This window comes from Ictalurus punctatus, chromosome 20 (genome assembly GCF_001660625.3).
Source record: "Ictalurus punctatus breed USDA103 chromosome 20, Coco_2.0, whole genome shotgun sequence".
Taxonomy (NCBI): domain Eukaryota; kingdom Metazoa; phylum Chordata; class Actinopteri; order Siluriformes; family Ictaluridae; genus Ictalurus; species Ictalurus punctatus.
Window position 1 is genome coordinate 21553901 of NC_030435.2, and position 23837 is coordinate 21577737.

Below are 23837 nucleotides of genomic sequence, written 5' to 3' on the forward strand. Positions count from 1 at the left end.
AACATATGAACATTAGTGAGTCGGCGCTATTAAGTGAACCGGCTAGAGATCTGACTCGCATAATACGTTATTTTAGTAGACGTAGGCAATCATAATATTACATTTATATCAGGATAAATGGAACTTAATATCCTTTCTTCTTAATAAGGCACAGACACATCCATCCGTCCATCCATCCATCCATCTTCTATAGCGCTTATCCTACAGGGTTGCGGGGAACCTGGAGCCTATCCCAGGGAGCATGGGGCACAAGGCGGGGTACACCCTGGAAATGGTGCCAATCCATCACAGGGCACAATCACATACACACTCACACACCCATTCATACACTACGGACACTTTGGACACGCCAATCAGCCTACCATGCATGTCTGTGGACTGGGGGAGGAAACCGGAGTACGCGGAGGAAACCCCCGCAGCACGGGGAGAACATGCAAACTCCGCACACACAGGGCAGCGGTGGAAATCGAACCCCCGACCCTGGAGGTGTGAGGCGAAGACACAACAGGCACAGTTACATTAATGCATCGATGTTGTTTCCTATATTAGTCTGGTCTGGTTTGCGAAAGAGTCGGCTCTTTACACTGGCTCTTTTAGGTGAGCATAAAGAGCTGACTTATATGAGCCGGTTTTTTTGTTTTTTTAAACCCCCATCAATTTATCATAATAAACGAAAACATATCTTCGTAATGAGACACATCCAAGCGTTTACTGCATTAACCAGTTGTATGTGTTTCATTTCGAAGATATGTTTTCGTTTATTGTGATAAATTGATGGGGATTTTTTTTAAAAAAAACCGGATGCTTGCTGTATTACTGATGTGTCGTTCCCAAATGAGTCGGATCTTTGCTCCGAATCTTTTAGCCGAATCTTCAGAGTCACCATGGCAACATATGCCGTTTTTTTCCTTTCTGTTTATTTTTTGAAGGCAGTTTAATGAAACACAGATACAGCATTTCACATTTGTTTTGTCTTTTGTAATTACTTTAATAGTTTTATTTAAAATAGCTCAATAGGTCATTTTGCAGATTAGAAGATGGAGTAAGACTTCATGAAACAACTTCAGCCATAATTAGGCAAAGACGAATAAACAATTATGTCCTAAATATCGTGAATATGGTAAATAATCCGGTTTTAAAATGGTAATAAGCCTTTTTGGGAGCCGAAAAAGTCGGGCATTATTGGAAAGCTGAGCCAAATGATTTGACTCACTGACAACAACAGAACACTTGACAACAGTTAGAAATTATATACATGCAGTCAATCATATAATACAGGCACATCATAAAAAATTTATGTGTACGCCAGTTGTGCTTAAACGATAAAATATCAACCCACTAGTTTTACTGCGCAAAACTAACGCAGACTTGACCTGATTGACACACCGACTGTCAGCTGCTGTTGCTGGGCGGCGCATAGCAACCAGGAAGGCTCTGCACTAGCAGTAAGAGATGTTCTAGCCAATAATATTAAATTAATACTTCAAGAAGCGTCGAGTAGTTCATAAGGAACCTAATCAGTTATTGGGTAAGTAATTTATACCAGGTTTTATCTTCTGTAATGTGTCAATTGTCTCGGTGTCAAAGGAATGGACGTAGTTTTTCGCAGACTTAGCGCTGTATTAGCTTAGATAGGCCGTATTCTGTTAAATCCCGCCTTCTGTCCTGTGATTGGCTAACCGTAGTTTTATCCTAACATAGATTGGATAGTGTATTATGGACTGGATTATTGACCAATCCTAGAGCAGGAGGCTGGACTTTTAGGGGCTCTAACGAGGAAATAAGCTTTGTTTGTACTATCTTTAGCCACCCAGTTTGTTTGTTTGTTTGTTTGTTTGTTTTTACTCCTCTGTGATCATCTAGTTCAATTTAAGTAATCATTTTTTCAAGGTTTTCTCCCCCCAACTAGTGAAGAAATTTAGCGTGTATTAGCTAGTTAGCTTGGTTAGTCTGTGTATCTTGCTAGCTAAGTAGCTAACGTGCAAAATGGTGGCTCCAGATATACTGTATGAATTATTATTCACCAAACAGCTGGAGCATAGAATATTATGTGTAGAATATAAAGTGTACATATAGAATAAAACAATTTGTTTAATTTTACAACTTAAACATTGTTGTTGTGGGGGGGGACAACAATAAAAACCATCACAGAAAATGTAATGGTTGTGACTACAAATACCATTACAAACCATCAGCCAACCATTAAAACCATTAACATTATTGGTCCCTAATGGTATCCAGTAGACATAACATGCCACCAATAGAAGGCAACAAAATATCTCTAGAAACCATTACAGTTTCCATTAAGACCAGTACAATTCTTATAATCATTATAACCTTTATAAAGTCTGAGGATTTCTAGGTGGGTTTTTATCAGCAGTGCAGTATGTTGTTGTGCAATCAGTTTATTATTTATGTGGCCTATTGTCAATTTTTTGACATTTCCTACTATATGTATTAGTCCTGACGTTTAAAGATTTCATTCCGGGTCCACTAACGGACACCTCACCCACCTCTACATTTATAACCTAATACACAACATTCCTGCCAAATCTGAAAGAATGCTAAATTTACAATAAGAAATTAGACTTAACTTTAATTATCATTATTATTCACCTCGCTCTTTGTCTCGTCACCTGAGGTAAAAGTCGTGCTTGGCGTTTAAACTCGATCCTCATCGTCATCTCTTCACTCCGCTAAACATCAGTGGGGAAATAATCGCTTATTCATTCGCTCACTTCTGTTCTGTTGACTAAATTTCTTGCTGTTAATGTCTTTTGAACTTTATCTTTAACTTTAGAAGATGTACGCATTCAAAATTTGACATCATTCTGCACTTCAGAATCTCATCAGATTTTCTGACCAATCAAACGCCCTCTAGAATCTGTAGTGTCCCGCCCCCGACGTAATAAATATCACCTTACCGAACTTGGCGTTGTTGAGCGAGAGAAATTTTATCAGCAAGTACGGGTCGTAAATGTGCCGTGCCTGCCAGTAACCGATTAATCGACCGATAGTTTTTCAAAAATCGATACCAAATGAAAACATAACACTTACTTAAAGTAAAATATTACTGAACTTTATTGCAAAAATAAACAGTACCGACTGTACCGTGCAAATGTATGGTACTTTTTTAAAATGAAATACATATATATTATCTATTAATACATATTACGGTAAATAAAATATATTTACATCCAAACTGAACCAAAAAGTAACACTTCAAATAACAAAAACATAGAGGCATTCAAAATGAATCAAAAAACACTTCAAATAACACGACAAAATTGGTCAGCGATAGTTTTTATTTCGCCTCTAGAGGCCGCTCTCGTGCTGTATAGTGACGGCAGACGATTCTCCGCCGCTTAACACTATTGGCTGTTTAAAAAGGGGAGGAGCCATTCCATATGTCCCACCCTGACTTCCTGTTTCAGTGGAAATTGTCAACACATCGAATAACACTGCGCATTTCAGGACGCTCCAGGGCGGCTTTAATTTGAAACATTTCTGCATCATTTTGATGAAATTATATTTATGTTTTCTTAAAGTAGAAATGTCAAAGTATATTATATGATGTTACTACTAAACTTGAATTTTGAAACCTGATTTTTAAAAAATGTATTTCTTTTTTTTGGCTGCATAAGTCATCTGGTGAGTTTTCTCAGACCTTCTTCAGCTCTGTACAAGTCGAAGCAGACATTGTTTAGACTGGAGGCTGGTTGTGATGGACTTTGGAGGGAAACTCTCCATCCCGTATCTAGCTACAGAAATATTTACCTAGCATCTTGTGCATCATCGGGTGGTGTTTCAGTGTTCTGCCGTCGCAGCGATGGAGGAGACGAACAGAGAAGCGGTAGCTACTGCCGTGCAGAGGGTGGCCGGGATGCTGCAGCGCTCCGACCAGCTGGACAAAGTGGAGCAGTACAGACGCAGAGAGGCGCGCAAGAAGGCGTCTGTAGAGGCCAGACTTAAGGTAAGGGTGTTTGTCTTTGTCCTCCATGCAGAGCTTTGTATAAATATTCGCCCCCCCTTTGAACATTTCCATGTTGCCAGCAAAACATGCCTCTGAATCCCAATAAAAAATGTTCGAAACCTTCAAAGTTGGACATGTTGTGTAAATCAAATGGTCAAACTCGCAAATCTATTCACGTTCAAGGTTGTAGCAAAATGTGGAAAAAGTTCAAGGAATGCTTATGCACTGTGATACTTTTTTTTTTTTTTTTTTTTTTTATTTTTTTTTTTTTTATATAAATCAAGCTGTTAACGAGGTCGATTGTAAGTTGTCGCTCTCTCCCTCTCGCAGGCCGCCATCCAGTCTCAGTTGGACGGCGTACGCACAGGCCTGACGCAGCTGCACAACGCCCTGTGTGACGTCAACGACATCCAGAACTCGCTGGCTGACGTCAGTAAGGACTGGAGGCAGAGCATCAACACCATCGAGAACCTGAAGGACGTGAAGGAGGCCGTGGTGCAGCACAGTCAGCTGGCCTCCGCAGTGGAGAACCTCAAGAACATCTTCTCAGGTGAAACAGCTCACAGAAGAAGCCGCTTTATTTATTCATTTTTTTATAAAGATAGAATTTCCAAATATGTTCATTAATGTTCAACTCTGATAGATGTGGAGAAGCTCAGTTTAGATTAGCGGTGATGAGGTTTTCTTGTTACTCGTACACTACTGGTCAAAAGTTTGTGGACACTTCGACTGAAATGTTTCTCATGATGTTAAAAAGCTTTTGATCCGAAGGTGCGTGATTAAATGTTTGAAATCATGTGTTGTAGACAAAAATATAATCGCGCCGACGTATTCGTTTCATTCATTAGACTAAACTAACATTTAAAAGGATGTATCGGAGTGAAATATTTCCGAAAAGCAGCCGATAAGTGTCCGGCGTAGGTGGGAACTCCTTTAATACTGTCTCAGGGAAATTCCTCAAGAAATCGCTCGAGAAAACGCCGAGAATACATTTCTGGAAATTCTAGGCAAAAAGGGCGTCGACTTTGAAGATGCAAAAAAATTATTTTGATTTATTTAGAATTTTTTATCACGACATAATTCCCATCGATCCATTTGGGTTACTCCAGAGTTTTGATGACTTTATTATTTTTATTCTAAAATGTGGGGGCGTAAATAAAAATAAAGAATGAGCGTGTGTAAACTTTTCAAATGTATTGTATGTAACGTGATCCCTACATTAGTCCCGGAGATCGTGCAGGAGACACGTGAGCTGATCGAACGTGGCGAGCTGCTGCAGGCGCACCGTCGACTCATGGACCTGGAGTGTACACGTGACAACCTGCTGTACGAACAGCAGCGACTGGACAGCAGGAGCGCACCAGAGCCGGGCCTCATCGGCGCCTACTTCGGCGAGGTTCAGGGCCTGTCCGACGAGCTCGCCAAGCAGCTATGGCTGGTCCTGCAGCGTGCGCTGGTCACCGTGCGGCGTGACCCTACCATTCTGGTGTCAGTGGTGCGCATCATCGAGCGCGAAGAGAGGATGGACCGCCGCATGCTGGAGCGTAACCGACAGTCCTCCTTCCTCCCTCCGGGCCGGCCCAAGCGCTGGAAGAACCGCATGAGCGAGGCGCTGGAGGGCACGGTGAGCGGGCGCGTCGAGAGCGCGCAGTCCGAGACGCGACAGTCCGACAAGATGTGGCTGGTGCGCCTGCTGGAGATCACGCGCCGCTACGTGCTGGACGACCTCCTCATCGTCAAGAGCCTGGTAGTGCAGTGTTTCCCGCCGCACTACGACACCTTCCAGCTGTTCCTGGGCCTCTACCACAGAGCCGTCTCGGCACGCGTCCAGGAGCTCGCCGAAGACGACCTGGAGCCCAACGAGATCGTGTCTCTGCTCACTTGGGTGCTCAACACGTACAAAAGGTGAGTACTACTGGCACTCGAGAGCATATCTGATAAATAAACGTTTGGTGCAAGAGGAATAAACCGCTAAGGACGTGCTGTGATTTCTAACATGTTTTATTCTTTACATAACTCGGGCTATAAAAATCAAAAGTCATGAAGAATCCAGTTATAATCGCATCATGGCTCCCTGAATCATGATTCGACTCGAATCCACAGATTCTTATCTGTAACATAACACACACACACACACACACACACACACACACACAGAGTGACAGGTGGCACCATTTTCTACAGAGCTTCTTCAGTTGTAAGGCTTATTTGTCTTGCAGCAGCTGCATGCATTGTTCAGGGATGATCAGGTTGGGACCTGTTGGTAAACCACGTCTGCGGATTAAATCCCGCCGCCGTGCTTTACGTTCAACCGCTGCGTTTCTTTTCATGTGTCGGATTACCGGGTTTAAGCGGCGCAGATCCCGATCCTCCTGCTAGCTCTCTCCCAGCTGTTTGCAATATATGCACATGACACTTTTTTCTTTTCTTTTCTTTTAAAGATTCTTGTTTCCGACTCGTATCGTGTGCCGATGACGCTAACGACGCTACTTCTGGTTGCCGCGTCACCGAGCGCTGATGTATTCGAAAGTCACGTCAGTGCCGACGCAGGGCTAGTTACGCGAGTTCGGAGTCAGGTTACTCGCCTGCTTAAGTGGATTTTCTGGCCTGTCCGCACAGGTTATGCAAATGACCCGCGTGTAGTCCACGCCTTCGAGGTTGCCAGATTTGTCACGAGGGGTAGAAAATACGGACTGGAAAAGAAAATAGGGTTTTTGGGGTTTTTTTTTTGCTGTCCAATGTATTGCGTGTGCAGCATAAGAGTTTAAAAATGGGGGGGGAATATATATATATATATATATATATAATATGTGTGTATATATGTATATATAAAATATATAAAAGGGCTAATAGGATGAGATATGAAGGAGAAGATTTGCCCGTAAGTCTGTTTGCTGTAAGATCGATGCACGTTTCAGTGTGTGCTTGTGTTTTTTCAAAAAAGTATTATTTATTGTTATTTCAGTGTGGAGATGATGGGCCATCCAGATCTGTCCCCCGAGTGTGACGCCAAGCAGTTGGAGCCTCTGTTGCCTGAGGATGTGGTGAACCAACTGCTCGGCAAATACCTGACCACTTTCACCGTGAGTTTACGCCGTTTTTGCATTGCATTGTCGTTTCTATAGCAACAACTTTCACAATGACTCGTATAGCGGATAGTCACGTACTCGCACGTAGACTGGTAACTTTGAGAGAGGTTGGTGAAAGAGCGAATGTTTCTAGCTGCTATAAGCTCCCACAACGTAAAATGTAACTATAAATGGATAAAAAGTGCGCATTTTAAGTAATATATATATATATATATATATATATATATATATATATATATATATATATATATATATAATTTTTTTTTTTTTTACAAATTGCTGTGGAAAATAATCCACTTTAACACAGTACCTTCATGTGACGCTTGGCTGCGTCACGTCACACCTTCCTGTCGTTGATTACTTTCTTATCAAACATGTCCCAAAAGTGTTTGTTTATTTTAAATTTTTGCCGATGAAGTTCTGAATCTAATACACATTTTACCTCGCCGTAACAGTCTAACATCACCGGCTGGCTGCGGAAAGCTCTGGAAACCGACAAGAAGGACTGGCAGAAGGAGACGGAGCCCGAGGCAGATCAGGACGGCTACTACCAGACCACTCTACCTGCCATCGTCTTCCAGGTACGCGCACCTCCGAACTCGTCCTCCAGCTTAACCGCACGCTTTTCCAACGTTTCCTTCCGTCTCGCTTCAGATGTTCGAACAGAACCTGCAAGTGGCGGCGCAGATCAACGAGACGTTTAAAGAGCAGGTGCTGATGCTCTGTCTGAAACAGATGAACTCCTTCCTCGTCAGGTCAGATATGGAATATCATACCGCAGCAGAATTCCCGCTTCTTACCCATTTCCGGTCCGGTGTAAAGCGGCGCGTTTCTGTCTCACTGTGCGTTTCAGGTACAGGGACGAGGCCATCGCGTACAAGGAGGAGCACCTGAAAGATCGTCAGCTTCCGCAGTGCTACATCCAGTACATGATCGCCATCATCAACAACTGCCAGACCTTTAAGTATGTTTCGCTCACGGTTTCGGTTAACCGCGTGAGTTGGAGGTTCTTTTTTGACCCTCGTGAGGTGTTTGCGTTCTTTCCTTCAGGGAGTCTAAAAATAGTCTGAAACGGAAATACTCCCAGTCGACGGAGCCCAACCAAAATGACGCAGCTATTGAAAAAACCCTGAACGGCGTGGTCAAGGAGGGTTGCCAGTTCTTATTGGATGAAGTCTTCCTGGATTTGGAGGTAATGCAGGCTGCTGTCTCTTGTGGGAGTGACCTGTCTTTTGTTTGTTTTTTTTAATCCGTTTAAATGTTTAACAGATGCTGTCAAACATCTGTCTAAACAAGACATTAGTTAGCAGTATCATTTATGATCGAGAAGCTATAAACATATTAGTCTGAAGTTAATAAGCCAAAAAAAAGTGCAGCTTGTCCAATTACAGAAAAAAGATGGCTGTTCTTGCATGTTTAACAGAATCACCTGAATGAGCTGATGACCCGGAAGTGGTTGACAGGCTCTCATGCAGTGGAAACCATCTGTGTGACGGTGGACGATTACTTCAATGACTTCGCCAAAATTAAAAAGCCTTATAATCAGGTATCGGAGACGCTCACGAGTCCTGTGTGCTTTGTCAGCTGATGTCGGACTTAATATTTAGGCATGTTTTTTTTTTTTTTTTTTTTATTCCTCTGCTTTTAGCTCTTAGAAAAGTATAAATCCGTGTGTGTGTGTGTGTGTGTGTGTGTGTGTGTAGGAGATGACGAAGGAGGCTCAACGGCGTGTGGTAGTGGAGTACCTGAAGGCCATCATGCAGAAACGCATCACGTTTAAAAACGCAGATGAGAGGAAGGAGGGAGCAGAGAAGATGATCAAAGAGGCAGATCAGTTCAACTTTCTCTTCAAAAAACTCTCTGCCGTGAGTCTCCTCTTACAAACTGTGCTGGTCATGCAATGCCTAGGAGGTTATAAGACATTACAACGTCGATTGGTTCTAAAAAGTTTCTACCGTTGATCACTTATAAGAGCGTATAATGTGGATCACTTATAATTCAAGGTTAATCGGTGGTAAGTTATAAAGATGGTTATAAGGAGTTGTAATGTTGATTGTACGTGCTTATAATGCTATATTATTAGAGGCTATAACGCTGACTTGGTTATAATGAGTTATAATGCCAGTGTGACTGCACAGGGAGAGGACACGGACTGGCTGTGTGGCTCCATCTCTGCCATAGCGGAGGTGTTTAAGCTGACTGACCCCACTCTTCTCTTCCTGGAGGTGTCCACACTGGTCTCCAAGTACCCGGACATCAGGTCAGCCTTAACTTCCTGTTTCACCTTCAGCAGGTCTACTGTGGGTGTGTACATGTGTGAGGGACTGAAATGTGTGTCTTTGGGGTGGGGGTTTGCAGGGAGGAGCACATCGTGGCCTTGCTGGCGGTTCGAGGCGATGCCAATCGTGACACGCGGCAGATGATCATCGAGACGCTGAACCAGAGTAAACCAGCCGTCTCCCCCAACGCGCTGCACGTCTTCAGAGACATCACCGTGCCAACCATCACAGCAATGACCGTGCCTAAACTGCTGAAATAACTCATTAACACCTGTCCTTTGACCTGTTTGGCTTTATACCTTAAGGAACACACCATCATCATGATGAGAAATAGCCCCCTGCAGCACACACACACAGAAAGACGTGTGCACAGAAAACGCCTAGATGATGGGTTTTTTTTTTTGTTCTTTTAAACACTAAAATCCGCCTCCTCCCCGCACTGCGCACAAGGCTGGATAATAATTTCGCCGGGAGCTTCTGTATGATCCTTTGGGAAAGCTATCGAGTCACAGTCCAACCCTCACATCCCAGTTTTTCCCAGAGTTCCCTGTAATACCCGCACTTCCTGTTTACATGCGTGACTTGATGATTTCTTCTTCCTGATGTGTGAAACAGAACAACACCGAGTGCACGGAATACACCCACGCTATAAAGTTAATCAGAGCCACTGTAGACCAAGAAAATCAATTTAGATGAATAAAAATCATGATTAATAAATACAAATTCAAGATGTCGGTGCAAGTTATAAATACATGCCCAGCTGTGATGGTGTCTATGGCAACCGTGAAACCTCGCTCAGCTCAGGTGCCTGTTTTTGCTTATTTAAACATTCACACAAGTGAATCACTGCTCTTACCCTATTGGCTGATCTCTGTCTGATCCCGACCTTCAAGCATGCTTGTATCGGAAATATAACCTTTGCACAATTTCAACAAACGCGCACAATCAGCACTCAATTTCTTTTCATTTTGTAATTAAGCTATTAGGCTAATCTCGTTATGACGCAAGAAAATCTTTTAGTTATAAGCGTCCTGCATCCTCACAGAACACTGAACAATTATAAATGAATTGTAAAGAGCATGTGTTTAAATTTGCCAAAGAAATACCATAAACAAGCTTTGTGTACTGCAATTTAGTCCATTATGTTGTTAAATTCTGCCCCCTAGTGGTTGCACAGTGTAATATACAGCAAGACGACGACTGAGTTGCTTTTTTTTTTTTTTTTTTCTCCAACATTTATTGCTAATAATTCAACAGAGAAAAATGCTCCATTTGCTTAAAATGCAAATACGATCAGAGATAACTTGTAACCTCCATGTTAATCAAACATTTACACTTGAAATACAATAAACAATCTCCGAGGCCTAAATAAAAACAAACTCTTTTATACAGTACAGCATCGTAAACCTTTTACACCTCTAAAAGTTTTTGACTAATACAGTTGGCAGGGTTCCTGGGTTCGTCTTCCAGACTGAAACTTAACATCTCAGAACATGCAAACAAAATAATAATAATAATAATAATAGTAATAATAATAATAAAGGTTTACAAAGGCAATGCCTGGCATAAAATTGAAACCAACTGGCCAAACATCTGCCAATCTGCAACAATTTAAAGGCCTCAGGTTCTCAGTCTGGTTCTCCTGAACATCAAAATGACATCCTGACTCTCTATTAATCAGTACAAAAACAAGCCAAATCTCTCCATAGAAAAAACAAATATTTCTGTGGCTTTGGCAATTTAAGATATGCTCCCCCCGCCCTTCTTCTTCAATAATGATCACAACCTCAAGACTGAATAGTTACACAACTTACACAAATTAAGACTTTTGAAAATCAAAACATCTTGTGGCAATCAGCACAAATATATATATATATATATAAATATATATATGCCACCTAATAATTAGAAAATAAGGTTTTAATAAGCAGGCAGGATCATTTTGACATCCTCAAAAAGTCAAAAATAAATCTTCAGGGTGAGACGTGGCCTCCTTTCCTTGCTCTCTGTAGCTACAACGTCCTCAACAGAGTCTTTGTCATGTTTCTATTCATAAGGCTTGAAAGAGGCGACGCACACAAAAGACCTTGTTTGAAATCTGAATGCGAGTGCAAGAGCGGTGGCGTGGTCCGGCTGCCGGGATGTAGCCCTCGCTGCAGAACCCAAAGTCTAGGGAGGGTGGAGTCGGATCTGATCCGGCTGCTCTTACCTGGGCGGAATTGTAATGAAAATCCAGGAGGTGGAGTCGGAACTGATCAGGATCCTCCTCCTTGGGTGTAATTGTAATGAAAGTCCAGCAGGTGGAGTCGGACCTGATCCGGACCCTCCTCCTTGGGTGTTATTGTATTGAAAGTCCATGAGGTCCTGATCCGGATCCTCCTACCTGCGCACATTTGAACCAAAGATCCAGGAGGTAGCGTCGGACCTGCACCGGATCCTCCTGCCTGTGTGAAAGTGAACACAGACGTCCGGTAGGAGTCAGAGTCGGACCTCTTCCTGCTCCTCCCATCTGCCTGGAATCAAACCGTTAAAGTCCAGGGAGTGGAGCCAACTAAATGTGGTTCTGGTTAGAGATGCGCATTATAAAAGTCACTTTATTGTGACTTTATTTACGTTACAGCATTGGATAAGGTCCAACTCCATCCCCTGGACTTTAGGTTCCGCAGCGAGGACCGTCAATCCTACTGCGGGACGTGCGCTCGTTTTGTGCTGCGGCTGATCAAGTCTGCGTGAGGCTCCACAAAAAAAAACAAAAAAACGCATGCGTCATGCATCGGTCACAGAGGTGCCTCCTGCTGGATAAACGCAGATCCGAGTTAACGGCAGCGACTCTTACGCTGTGAGTATCAGTGCACTTTGATACCTGGTGTGCACACACACACACACACACACACACACACAGGATTCTGGAAAACAATACTATTAGTGCATAATGTCCAAACGGTTGTAGCGGAGCGCGTGACGGCGTGAGACAACTTTATTTCACAGTACGACGTCTGACTTCAGTTATGTTTTACATTCAGATCACACTCACGCTGAAGAGTCTGTAGTGTTAACAAAAAGCTTTTCCATTTAATGACATATCTCAACTCTTGTATCCACTCTTCCCAAATAAACAGTAAATAAACTTATCTCTTATTAGCTGCAAGTATAAAAGATTCTCAAAGCCTTCCTCGGGCCTCGATAATAAAACGTCCATTTCCAAAAAACAAACAAACAAACAAACAAACCGGAGGCGGTTAAGTACTCAAGTTTACGCGTCTCCTCTCTCAGCTCGAATGCGAAGACTTCAGTGTAAATGTGAACGCATCCTGGCTTAAATGAAAACATGGAAGCGTCGCCCGAAATCCAAACCTGTTTCGACGTCACGGACCGAATCTAGACTGGGGGCCCCCCAAAAAAATAAAAAGGTCACGGAGTCGTGTTTTGGAGCAGGTTCGTCCCGAGAGTCTCGCAAAACCAGGACTTGAACTTATAGAGGTGGCGAATACGACACAACACAACACACGCGAATCCCATCGCTTTAACACACGAGCTCTGGTGTGTTTAATAAAGAAATCGAGACCGAGCGTCTCCTTGGTCCTCAGCTCGCTGTCAATCGGCTTTGTCTAGTGTCTCCGACGAATGTGGGGCGACATACTTAAGCCGGAAGCCACCTGAAACACACACATATAAAAACACAAGCACAAGACACACACGGCTCAGAAGAGCAGCAAGACATTTCACGCAATTGTGTTGTTTTTTTTCTTTACACAAGGTGGTCATCGGATACTAAACGATGGTTATGAGCTTGTCAGCAGGTGAGTTTTAAAATTGTGCCCACGTTTAGTGTTTTTTTTTTTAATTGTTTGTATTCTGCTATAAAGTAAATATGATTTCACTGTTAAGCCAAGCGTATGCAGGTTTAAAGCGGCTGGCGTTTTGGAGCTTCTATTTTTATTTGAGCCGCTCTTTAGACGTGCAGAGGTTAAGAGTTAAAAGTCGGATATGACTTAATAATGAGCAACTCCTCTGGGTTTTTTTTTTTTTTTTTTTTAACCAAATAAACAACAGTCCCGCCTACACGTTTTCTATTGGCTTAAAGGAACGAGGGTCCAAATTCACTCCGGAAAAGTCAGAGCGTAAAAGTAAAAGCGGCCAGGGATGAACCGTGCGTCTTTCGCGTCCCGCTCGGCTTTTCCGCCAGGTGAATTTTATTCGTGATCGGACCGATCGCTTCTTTAGCTGAGGAAACTCCCGTATCGCCATAGCGACAGTTCAAAAATCGTATCTCGGGACGACGCAAGAGCTTCGGACACGTCTGTCGTGTTCTCGCAGGGCGTTTTCTTTAGCGCCGAGCACAAACGGACCGAACCTGTGGGCACAATTTTGTTGAAAGATCGAGAGCATACAAATGTGTACAATACAACCGTGCAGATGACAAAATAAATTCTGTTCCTGGCTTATCCAGGGGCACCGGGAGTCTCCGAATACTCAAAAGCAAAAAAAAAAACAAAAAAATAGACAGATAGATTACGGATACGATGTAGACTGCGGGGATACTCGTCACCTCCTGGCACTGGCGTTACCTGACTGCCCGGCGTCCATAGACGGCTGCTTGCAGTCCTGCGCGTAGTGGCCGCTCATGCCGCAGTTATAGCAGGACACGGTGCTGCTCTTCTTTATTCCCGCACCGCCGGGCATGGCACCTACGGGAGGGAAGACGGGCGGGTAGAAGCGTCCGAACGGTGTGACCTGGGGCAGGGTGGTGTAGCTGGGCTGTGCGGGCATCAGGTGGTCCGAGTGGGCGTGCAGGAGCGCGCTGCTGGCGAAGGCTGCGCTTGGAGACGTGTGGGCGTAGAAGGGCAGTGGAGTCCCGTTCCCCTGATGGCCCTGTGTAGGGAAGGTGGTGCTGCACAGCGACGGTGCCAGCTGGAAGAACGGGCCGGGTGGGCCGAACATCTGGCGGGCCGGATGCGCCGGAAGGAAGAAGCTGGCGGGGGACTGGTGGGCTCCACTGCCTCCACAGGTACCACGGCAACCGCAAGTGTTACAGCCTGTGGGTTGTGACTGCGCAGTGCTACTGATGTATGCCGCGTTCTCGCTCGGGCCGGGCATGCTAGCGGGGGGCGGTAGAGGCGCAGAGCTGGGTATCTGAGCGGACATGGTGCTAGCGAGAGTCCTCTGGGGCTGAGCACTGGCCTTGGCACATGGTTTCCCCGGAGCAGCAATGGTGCTGGGTGGAGCCTGAGGCTGAGCTGGCTCAGGGAAGGCGGGTGGCAGTGGGCACTGGGCGGGGTCTCTGGGGATGGCCATGCTGGGCCTCGTATCCTGTTTGCCCAGAGGGATGGTGATGGTGAGTTTGCTCTCTCCAGGTTTGCCTGCGTCTCTCTGCGCGGTGCTGTACTGCAGGGCGTAGGGGAGACACGAGGTCAGCGCCAGCTCCACCACGGCTGAGGGGTGCGACGGTAGATCTACACCCGCGCGCTCCGGTTCCGCCACCAGCGGGTTCACCATGGCAACCGCCTTCCTGACCGTGCCCTGCCCATGGGGGAGGCGGGGTGCGTCAGCCGGCTCCGGGACGGAGTTATCCGACTGACTCTCTGTGTCTGAAAAGGTTGAAACACACACACACAAATTTAAAAACTAATGCATGCAAACATGCTGTGTGCATGCTGTGTGCATGCTGTGTGCATGCTGTGTGCATGCTGTGTGCATGCTGTGTGCATGCTCTGTGCATGCTCTGTGCATGCTCTGTGCATGCTCTGTGCATGCTCTGCGCATGAGAGTGTGACAGTGAGAGACTTGACCTTGTGTCTCCCGGCTACGCTGACGGTGGACGGGGCTCGACGGCACAGAGTTGGAGCTCTCTGAAGACGTGTCTCCGTAGGTGTCCCTGCCTGAAGCTTCGATAAAACACACACAGTGTGCATGAAAACCTGATTTATACATGCTGCAGAGGTTCCTCACACACGCGCACGCACACACACACACACACACACAGCAAGATTACATTAGCATTTAGATAAAAGCAATTCGTCATCAACCCCCAATGAAGACCTGCTGATTTACTCAATTCACCCGTTTCTCACACACACACACACACACTTACCCATACACACACACACCTACCATTACACACACACACACACACCCCCACCCACCATTACACACACACGTTCTCTTACCTTTACATGTAACCTGATTCATCATCTGGACTGCAGGAACTTTCTGAATCCCATTGGCTACAAAACTTTTCCCCACTGGGCCTCTCCTGCCTCTGTCCCTGTAAAACACACACACACACACACACAATTCTGTTTCTTTTTCAGTTGATTATCTGTAAGAATTAGAGCCGCTTCTCACTGCAGAGCTGCTGAAACAGCTCACGGTGAAGGTCCTCATGTCTGCTGGAGTTTCTGGTTTCACACTTAATTAAATTGCGTACTCGGTTATTTCTAAATCGAGTACACAACGTTCTAATCGATCACACAACGTTCTAATCGAGTAAATAACGTACACACCTTTTTTTTTCTTTTCTTTTCTGGCCCGTGATTATTCACGTCTACATTCTTTCTGAAAACCAAGTTCCAGCCATCGCCCTGAGAAAACCTCCAAATACGCCGTTAAACTCGGAGGCCGTTGTTGGTCGTGTGTTGCTGAGGCTGCCTCGTTTCTGCCGAGTGCAGCACCTCACATCTTCTTCAGCGGGGCAAAAAAAAAAAAAGCTCTCTGCTGTGTTATATGGTCTTATTTACGCACAAACCTCCAGGACGCTGTGCTCTCAGGGGGCCGAATGAGGGGGTGGGGGGTGGGGGGGTCGTGTTAATTAAATGAGTTGCGTTTTACTCGAGTCACCGGCTTTCAACAAGAAACGCAATTACAACATGTACAAAGATTTTAATTGCCATAATATAATTTCTAAATATTTTTTTTTTTAAAAGGTGTGATACTAGCAACGTATCACATACACGGTGTATTGTGTACACGGTGTTTATTGTGTACCGGTCTGAGATTTTGAGTTGCGAGTTGATTGACACTTGCAGGTATTAACTTACCTTTTGCCTGCCGGTCGCGCTTTGATCTTCCTCTCCTCACACTCCTGTCGGACGCAAGAAAGCAGAAAACGTTCGAGATCTCTAGCCATGTTATTATTCATTATGTATTAGTTATAATAAGATGGAAGGAAGGAGTGAGAGAGAGCGAGAGATAAGCGACCTGCTCCGGTTCTGTCCCACACGGCTGGGAGCTGCGCCTCCTCCCCGTCACCTCCCCGTAGGGCTCGCCGTGCATACTCCTCCTGCTGCACTCCCACAGAGCGCTGTCCTTGTGCTGCTTACTGCACACACACACACATTTGTCTTACTATCCTTTCGAGGACCTTTGACAATTATTAATGCAGCTAATTAATGCTATCGAATGTAACGCCATCCTTATCCTTAGTAACCGAAAAGAAACCTTTTAGCTGGGCCAAAACAAACAAAACTGTCAGACACTCCATCCTATCCTTGTGGGGACGTTTGGTGCTCACCACCATGTAAAAATATACAACAGAAAAATATGAATAGGCAATGAATAAAAATGAGACAGATGAGCAAGAGGTTTCCACTCGGGTAGAAACAGCACGTGATTGCGCGTGTGTATGCGTGTGCCAGTGCAAGTGCACGAGAGCGCATGAATAAGTGCGTGAGTGCGTGTATGAATAAGTGCGAGTGCTTGTGTGAATGCGATTGAATGTGTGTGCGTGAGGGAGTGAGTGCGAGTGTGTGCGCGCGTGTGAGTGTAGCTCACCCATGGCCCGTGTTTCCAGCGTTGTGTGTTCTGGAGCGCGAGACCCCGTATTCATCAAGGTCTAGATGACAGACACAAAATGAAAGGTCTGTGCTTTTCAGATCCTCTAAACTGTGTCCAGTTGGTCAGAGTCTCAAACGGTCATTCGTGTGGTTCCGAACACCGTTACGTACAAAGTGACAACGAGCTAAAGCTAGTCCCCGTGCCGTTTTGAAAACGATTCCGTGTCTCCCTCAGCACCTAGTTACAGTTAGAGCTGTTACTCTGAAGGAGGCGTGGCCTAAAGCGTGAAGTACATTAGAAGCGATTCAGTTCAGATCCCCCCCCCCCCGTACTTGTACTGAGCCAAATGTCTTTCAACGCAAGCGCGTAATGACGTAGCCTTGCTATTTGCACACAGCTAAAACAGTAGCTGTACACTTCCTACTTCCTGTACTTGCTACAGCTACATCAGCGGTTCTAAAAGTGAAGTCCTTGAAGCATGCGCTGCGTCTCAAATCGCCGACTTACTCTGCCATGCACTAAAAGTATGTCCTCTCTGTGAAGGAAAAAGTACATACGTCCGAGTGTGTAGCAAAAGAGTACGCAAGTACTGGGACATACGAACACGTCATGTGACGCAAGAGAACGTCGTCGCCGTAAACACGCTCCTCGTTTCATTTCGTTCGTCATTCCTGATAGAATTTACACTACGTCATTTCATTTACCGTTCCCTTCGTTTCATTTTCCTCCTCCTCCTCCTCCTGTTTAACTCCTCCTCCCCCACTTCGAAAATCTACCGGAGACAGTACGAAACCGGGTACTTGTGGGATTCTCATTTCGACGTACTACGATTTATTTGGGACACGCTACTTCTAATCTCGGGGACACTATTTAGGATGGATAGCAGACGATTTGGGACGCAGCACTAGCGAATTTAAACTAATGCTTGCATTCAGAGTATAAGGGGTGTGAGTGTGTGTGTGTGTGTGTCCGTGTCCTACCCTCATCGAGGCTGGAAGTCTCTGAGCAGTCCTCTGAGAAGTGAGGCGCCGGCTGTCGGGTTCTGGCTCCAGGTGTACTGTTACCTGCGCAGAGGAGCAGACAGCCAGATATTACACCTCCCTTGGCTCACGCGCTCTCTCTCACACACACACACACACCACCTGAAATATATCCGGATTTTTCCTTTAACATGCTCCTCCTCCTCCGTGGATTACTCAAGAAGAAAAATTAATAAATATACCAGCATATCCTCTCTAAGGTCCCCCCCCCACACACTTTCAAATCCAGGCGCTTTGTATTCCGGGCCGCTCGAGCGTCTCAGCGGGCACCGGTTGTGCGTCTCTGGTGTAACGATGTGCTCGTTAGTGCTGATGAAGCGAACGCGTACCGTGACTGCTGTGTAAGGAAGACGTGTCGGGCAGGAAAAACCCTGAGGCCTGGCACATCTGTAGGAACTCCCGTGGCACGGATGCAAACCTCGCCCTGTATGAGAGAGACACGGAGATACACACCACAGTCTTAATAGCGTTCAGAACAGCGTTACTACGAACGCAGACTTCAATACAGCGGAACAGACGCACACTATTAGCATCACATAAATATATATAATAAATCAAACGAGTTTCACTCTGGCCATGTTTTACATTTTTTCCGACATTCTTTTGAATGTCCATGGAATAAAATATCAGATGTGATCAGAGTGAACCTTCTGCCATGGTTTACACCTTTGAATGGCCGGGTAATACGAAGCAATGCGATAACATGAAATTAGAAATGACCTTATATGGGCATGGGCGTTGTTTCGACTCAGGACAGCTGCCTGCGGATACGATTCAGTTCTGATACGATTCGGTTCAGCTCTGATGTGATTCGATTCAGAATTGATTCAATATGATTCGGTTAGGTCAAAAAAATTTTTTACACCATGGAAAAGCCATCTGAACACGTGTGAGGTCGACTGATAGCGGATTTTACCGATACCGGTAACCAAGTCAGGTGGTACTTGCTGATAACCGATTAATCGAACGATACCAAATGAAAACGTAACACTCAAAGTAAAATATTACTGAGCTTTATTACAATAATAAACAGTACCGTGAAAATGTACTGTACTTTTTAAAAGAAATATATAGAATTATATATATATTACATATATAAAAAATTCAATAAATGAACTATTAATAAATATTCAAGTAAATAAAAGATACATGTCCAAACTGAACCAAAAAGCAACGCTCCAAATAACAGACATCCAAAATGAATCGAAAAACACTTCGAATAACACGACAAAATTTGTCATTGATTGGTCAGTTTGGTATTCCGCCTCTAGAGGCCGCTCTCGTACCGTAGAATGACAGCGGGACCTTCTCGGCCGCTCCCTCGACGGACGCAACCGGGAAATATTATCGGTGTACTGTAGATTTTCGCCGATATGCGATAGCTCCAGCAATCGGTTATCGGTGCTACTTAATCTGCAAAACCCATCGATCCACAGATATATATTTTTTTTCAGGGCCACACAGTAAGGGTTTTAAATGCTTCCATGAGATAATAGTGTAGCCTGCTGCCAGTCTCTGCTTTCCCTCAGGAATAATCTACTCTCGAGCGAACGATGCACTCGAAAGACAAGCACTCCCACCAGAGGAAGATAAATCCCCACCCTGCACAAACACACACACACACGGACGGACACACACAGGGCCTGCTGACCTAAATATCCCGACCAGCCACTTGTACAAAGCAGCGCATCCTCAAAGCATTCACATCTACACGGAATCATCCTCTCTGATCTACACGACACAAAGCAGACCGTCTCCAAGCCTGCCTTCAATGCTTCTAATGGATTTAAAATAAAAAATAGAGTTATGTGGAACGGACAGCAAGCTGTAGCTGTTAGTGCGGTCAGATAAACACACAGACGGAGCTGATTTCAGCTGGAGATCTACATTCCTGTTTGATCTCCCCTTCATCAGCCGCACCGGTTCATGGAAACGCGTTTGTGTTTCTTTAGAATCATGTGCACACTGTATATACATTCCAGACCACTGGTATATGGGGGAAATAAACACTACTGCGAAAAGGGATAGGCAAGCTATTTCCACGAATGCAAAGTTGTAGTGTGCAGTGCAGATGCAGAGAAACCTGAATCGCAGATGTGAGCACACAAGCTAATTTCGTATAATGTACGATTATTAAGATGAAGTAAAATCAGTAATAATAGTCTAGTTTTTAAGAATTAGAAGGGTCAGAAGTGTTTAATCTAGTGTAGTTTAGCATAGGGATATAGTATTTACAGCTGTAGAATCTATATCTACGCTTTCCCTTCTTTCCCAGCAGTTACAGATGTGCAGTTGGAAAATCACCGCCCAGATTTAATCGTTTCATTCTTTCTCCAGCATAACTGTACTTTCCCCCCCTCGCAACAGTAGTATCTGACGATGTTAGCGCTTTAGCACTAAACTGTGTAGTAAAAACGTGGGCGTGCCCGTAAAATTGACTGGCAAGACAGGATGTAAATACAACCAAGAACCCCAGCCCTGAGCGTTTTAGTATCACGTAGCATCAAGTTTGGTTTTGTTAAATATCGCACTTTCAACATCCCGTGGATCACCGGCGAATCCATTATTAAAAATGGAAAGAATATGGCAGAACTGCGACTCTGCCTACATGACGCCATCCACTAAACATCAGTCATGGCGTACGGTCAGAGAAGCGACCAAGGGTCCAGCGCGCAACGTGATGCTACCACCACCATGCTTCGCTATACGGTCGGACGTGTGAATAATCGGTCATCTGCGAAATTCCACACCGTTTTTTCCCCTGCGGTTGCGTCCGTTGCGGGAGCGGCGGAGAAGGGTCCGCTGTCGTTATATCCAGTACAAGAGCGGCGAATCACGGCGGCGATCTGACCGGCAGGTCACTGAGAAATTTTGTTGTGTTATTTGAAGTGTTTTTGGATTCATTTTATTTATTTACCGCGTTGCTTTTTGGTTCAGTTTGGACGTGTATCTTTTATTTATTTTACTTTGTCATGTTTTCATTCGGTATCCATTTTAAAAACTAATCGGTCGATTAGTTACGGGACGTGAATTAAAACAACAACAACAACAACAACAACAACAACAATTATTTAATAAAACAACGACCCAAACTTACTATATTTGCTTTACAAATCAATCAAGATCACGTACATCGTCGGCTTTCTTTTTAAAAAAACTGTGAAATTGCTACGTGCCTGGCGAATAAACCCTCCTGTGGCACAAATTCTTCTTCTCGCTGCCTAAAAATGCAGACTTTTTGTTAAACAGACTTGTTAAAAATGCAGACAAGGCCACCGAGTACGGCTGACTAACACTGTGATAGGACTTCTCTCTAAACAAGAGCGCCGAGTTGAGTGTGCACGACAACTCTGATATTTCCCCCCGCAAAACTGTCCTTCTCTAGGTCTTCATCACGAGCTGAACTACTGAACCGAATCGTATCGCGGTCAAATAACTCGAAATCGTCAACAAATGGATTTGGACTGATGGAAAGAGGCAGGATTGAAGGGAACACTCACCTGAGCCTTTTCTCTAGGTCTCTGCGCTCGCCCTCGGCCCGACTCAGTAATCCGATAACATCTTGCCCGAAACCTCCTGCGCTCTGCTCCTTACACAGCTACAGACAAAACAAGACAGGGGGGCCAATATTTAAAAACGTATCGCTTGCTGGATCAGACCACCTCTTTGTCCTGCACAGGTAAAGTTCTCGAACTTCTCTTTTATGTATTTATTTTATATATAACAGGAGGATATGAAGTCCACTCTTATTTATATATATATATATATATATATATATATATATATATATATATATATATATATATATATATATATATATATATATATATAAAAAAGAGCTGTGGTTTCAAAGCAGCACTCGAAAAGGAATTTAAAAAAAAAAAAAAAAAAGCTAACAAATAAATACCTTCAAAAGAAAGTCCTGGAGTTCACGATGGCTTTTGGTCACAGCCGTAGACGACGAATCGGACCATTTAACCTGAAATGCGAGCGACAGGGTTAGACCATACAGACATGTTATTCGAAACTGTGACCGATTCTGGCTTCGCTTATAGTAGCACTGCGCTCTTTCAGACTCGAGAGCGTTCCCGCTCACGTCGTTTCTGTCTTGGTGCCGTTTACGTTTCCGGCGTCGTAGGGAAGAAGTTCAGACAGCAGGAGGAAATGAAAAATCGGTGTAAAGTTTTCAGCCGCCGACTCCTAACTTTTACACGTCTGGTGTTTAAAAAGTGCGACAGAAGGGAGAAAAAAATAAATAAATAAATAAATAAACGTCAAGCTGGCGGCGCGCGACGCGTCAGAGACGCCAGTCGCGATGATGACATCAGCGACGTGCGTGGCCAGAGTGTTTCCGAGCTACAAATCGGTCGTTACATCGTTTTTCACCAGAACGTCGCTAGTCTGCTCGTTTGACATTTTAACGCGTACAGCAGGAGGCTCAAACCTTCATCGCTGACGTTTATTGCGTGCATAAAATCCCACTGTTCAAATATTACACACGTCCTGCGCCATCATATTTATTTAACGCGGTAATTAGAGGTTTTTATTCCTAAGCTTTCCACCCGCACACAATACAACACTGTGTACTGTTCTGCCCTCTGCCCCGTTACCACAACTTTCATTTCTTTAGTGGATTAAAGCTAAACCAGATGTAAATGGTGTAACGTCTGCGAATCGTTTCAAACTCATTTCTATCCTACATACTTTGTTTTTGTTTAAAAAGACTGTCAACAATCTGTATGAATCCCGTTATTTATACCCCAGCTTTAGAGCATGATCAGTTATTATTCCTATTATTATTATTACTACTATTTAATATTGATATTAAATTAGAACAAGTACGAGAAATTTTATACGTAAGTGCCACTTTAGGCCGAACAAGATCACTTACGTTACAGCAGCTGTAAATGATCTTTTCCTTGACCAGCCTCGCTTGTTTCAAGCTAATAATACAATAATAATAATAATAATAATAATAATAATAATGCAGCTTGTCACGTTACAGAGAAACCAGAAAGCGCAAAGTCCTCCGTCCTGAAGATTTTCGCATGGCTTCCTGACCGACTGTTACAAAGTGCCGACACTGGAGACTCCTTCCACGAAAAGTTCAACAGAACAGAACAGGAAACGGTGCCGTATGGAACAAAACATTTCCTTAATCTGTTTGTTACTAGACTTAGATGACGTGGAGCATCCATCATACCACGAGCTACCGTGGAAGCCATACCATAAGGACGAGCGTATTACCATAAACCCGTGATTTGATCAGCTGATTGGTTCAAATCTGCCGACCAATCAGAAGCGAGAATTCAACAGCGCAGCTGTACGAGACCTCGGAAAGATCTCTACAAATTTCACCTCAGTAAAACACCTTTACAACGATGTTCTGTAACACTTACGTACATCGATACATACAACACGCGTTTTCGTAATGACAAACTCCTTCGACATGCTACGTTTAGAACCAACGACACGGCTCAAAGTGGGACGTCCCGGTGGCTAGAGGAATCCCAAAGGCAGTTCTAAACTCGATCCGGTTTACGCTTAGATTGTACGTGTGGAAAATATTTACGCCTTTGCGCACGGCGTCTGGACGCGACGGCGAGGATGACGGAGAGACTTCGTTTCACTCCTGAGCTCATTCTTGTGCTATCTCGGTGTGAGTCATGGCGGAAAATTCCTG

The 23837-nt window shown here is 44.4% G+C and overlaps 2 protein-coding genes across 3 annotated transcripts in view; one reads left to right on the forward strand and one right to left on the reverse strand.

Moving 5' to 3' along the window:
* The first annotated feature begins 1372 nt into the window (after window positions 1-1372).
* exoc3 (exocyst complex component 3) lies at window positions 1373-10472 on the forward strand. The gene is made up of 13 exons (XM_017495774.2): window positions 1373-1528; window positions 3812-3973; window positions 4304-4523; window positions 5197-5878; window positions 6939-7056; window positions 7518-7643; window positions 7717-7817; window positions 7916-8026; window positions 8113-8254; window positions 8486-8608; window positions 8766-8927; window positions 9201-9322; window positions 9421-10472. Exons 2-13 carry the CDS (start codon window positions 3830-3832, stop codon window positions 9599-9601), a joined length of 2232 nt encoding a protein of 743 aa, XP_017351263.1. The 5' UTR covers window positions 1373-1528; window positions 3812-3829; the 3' UTR covers window positions 9602-10472.
* zcchc2 (zinc finger, CCHC domain containing 2) overlaps window positions 10473-23837 on the reverse strand; it is a 28091-nt gene continuing 14726 nt past the window's right edge. For both annotated transcript variants that reach the window (XM_017495773.2, XM_017495772.2), the window contains exons 4-14: window positions 22062-22133; window positions 21655-21752; window positions 18484-18578; window positions 18095-18178; window positions 17112-17172; window positions 16539-16659; window positions 16379-16422; window positions 15509-15606; window positions 15131-15226; window positions 13910-14929; window positions 10473-12997 (exon numbers count right to left, since the gene is read on the reverse strand). In XM_017495773.2, coding sequence (XP_017351262.1) covers window positions 12936-12997; window positions 13910-14929; window positions 15131-15226; window positions 15509-15606; window positions 16379-16422; window positions 16539-16659; window positions 17112-17172; window positions 18095-18178; window positions 18484-18578; window positions 21655-21752; window positions 22062-22133 — 1851 coding nt within the window. In that variant the 3' untranslated portion in view covers window positions 10473-12935. The remainder of the gene's footprint in view (window positions 12998-13909; window positions 14930-15130; window positions 15227-15508; window positions 15607-16378; window positions 16423-16538; window positions 16660-17111; window positions 17173-18094; window positions 18179-18483; window positions 18579-21654; window positions 21753-22061; window positions 22134-23837) is intronic.

Excerpts from the sequence above, each read along its gene's own strand:
- exoc3 (XM_017495774.2), top strand. The coding sequence starts at position 3,830 with ATGGAGGAGACGAACAGAGAAGCGGTAGCTACTGCCGTGCAGAGGGTG. Across the intron at positions 7,644-7,716 it reads TACCTGCCATCGTCTTCCAG|ATGTTCGAACAGAACCTGCA; the intron begins GTACGCGCACCT and ends GTCTCGCTTCAG. Across the intron at positions 8,027-8,112 it reads AACAACTGCCAGACCTTTAA|GGAGTCTAAAAATAGTCTGA; the intron begins GTATGTTTCGCT and ends TCTTTCCTTCAG.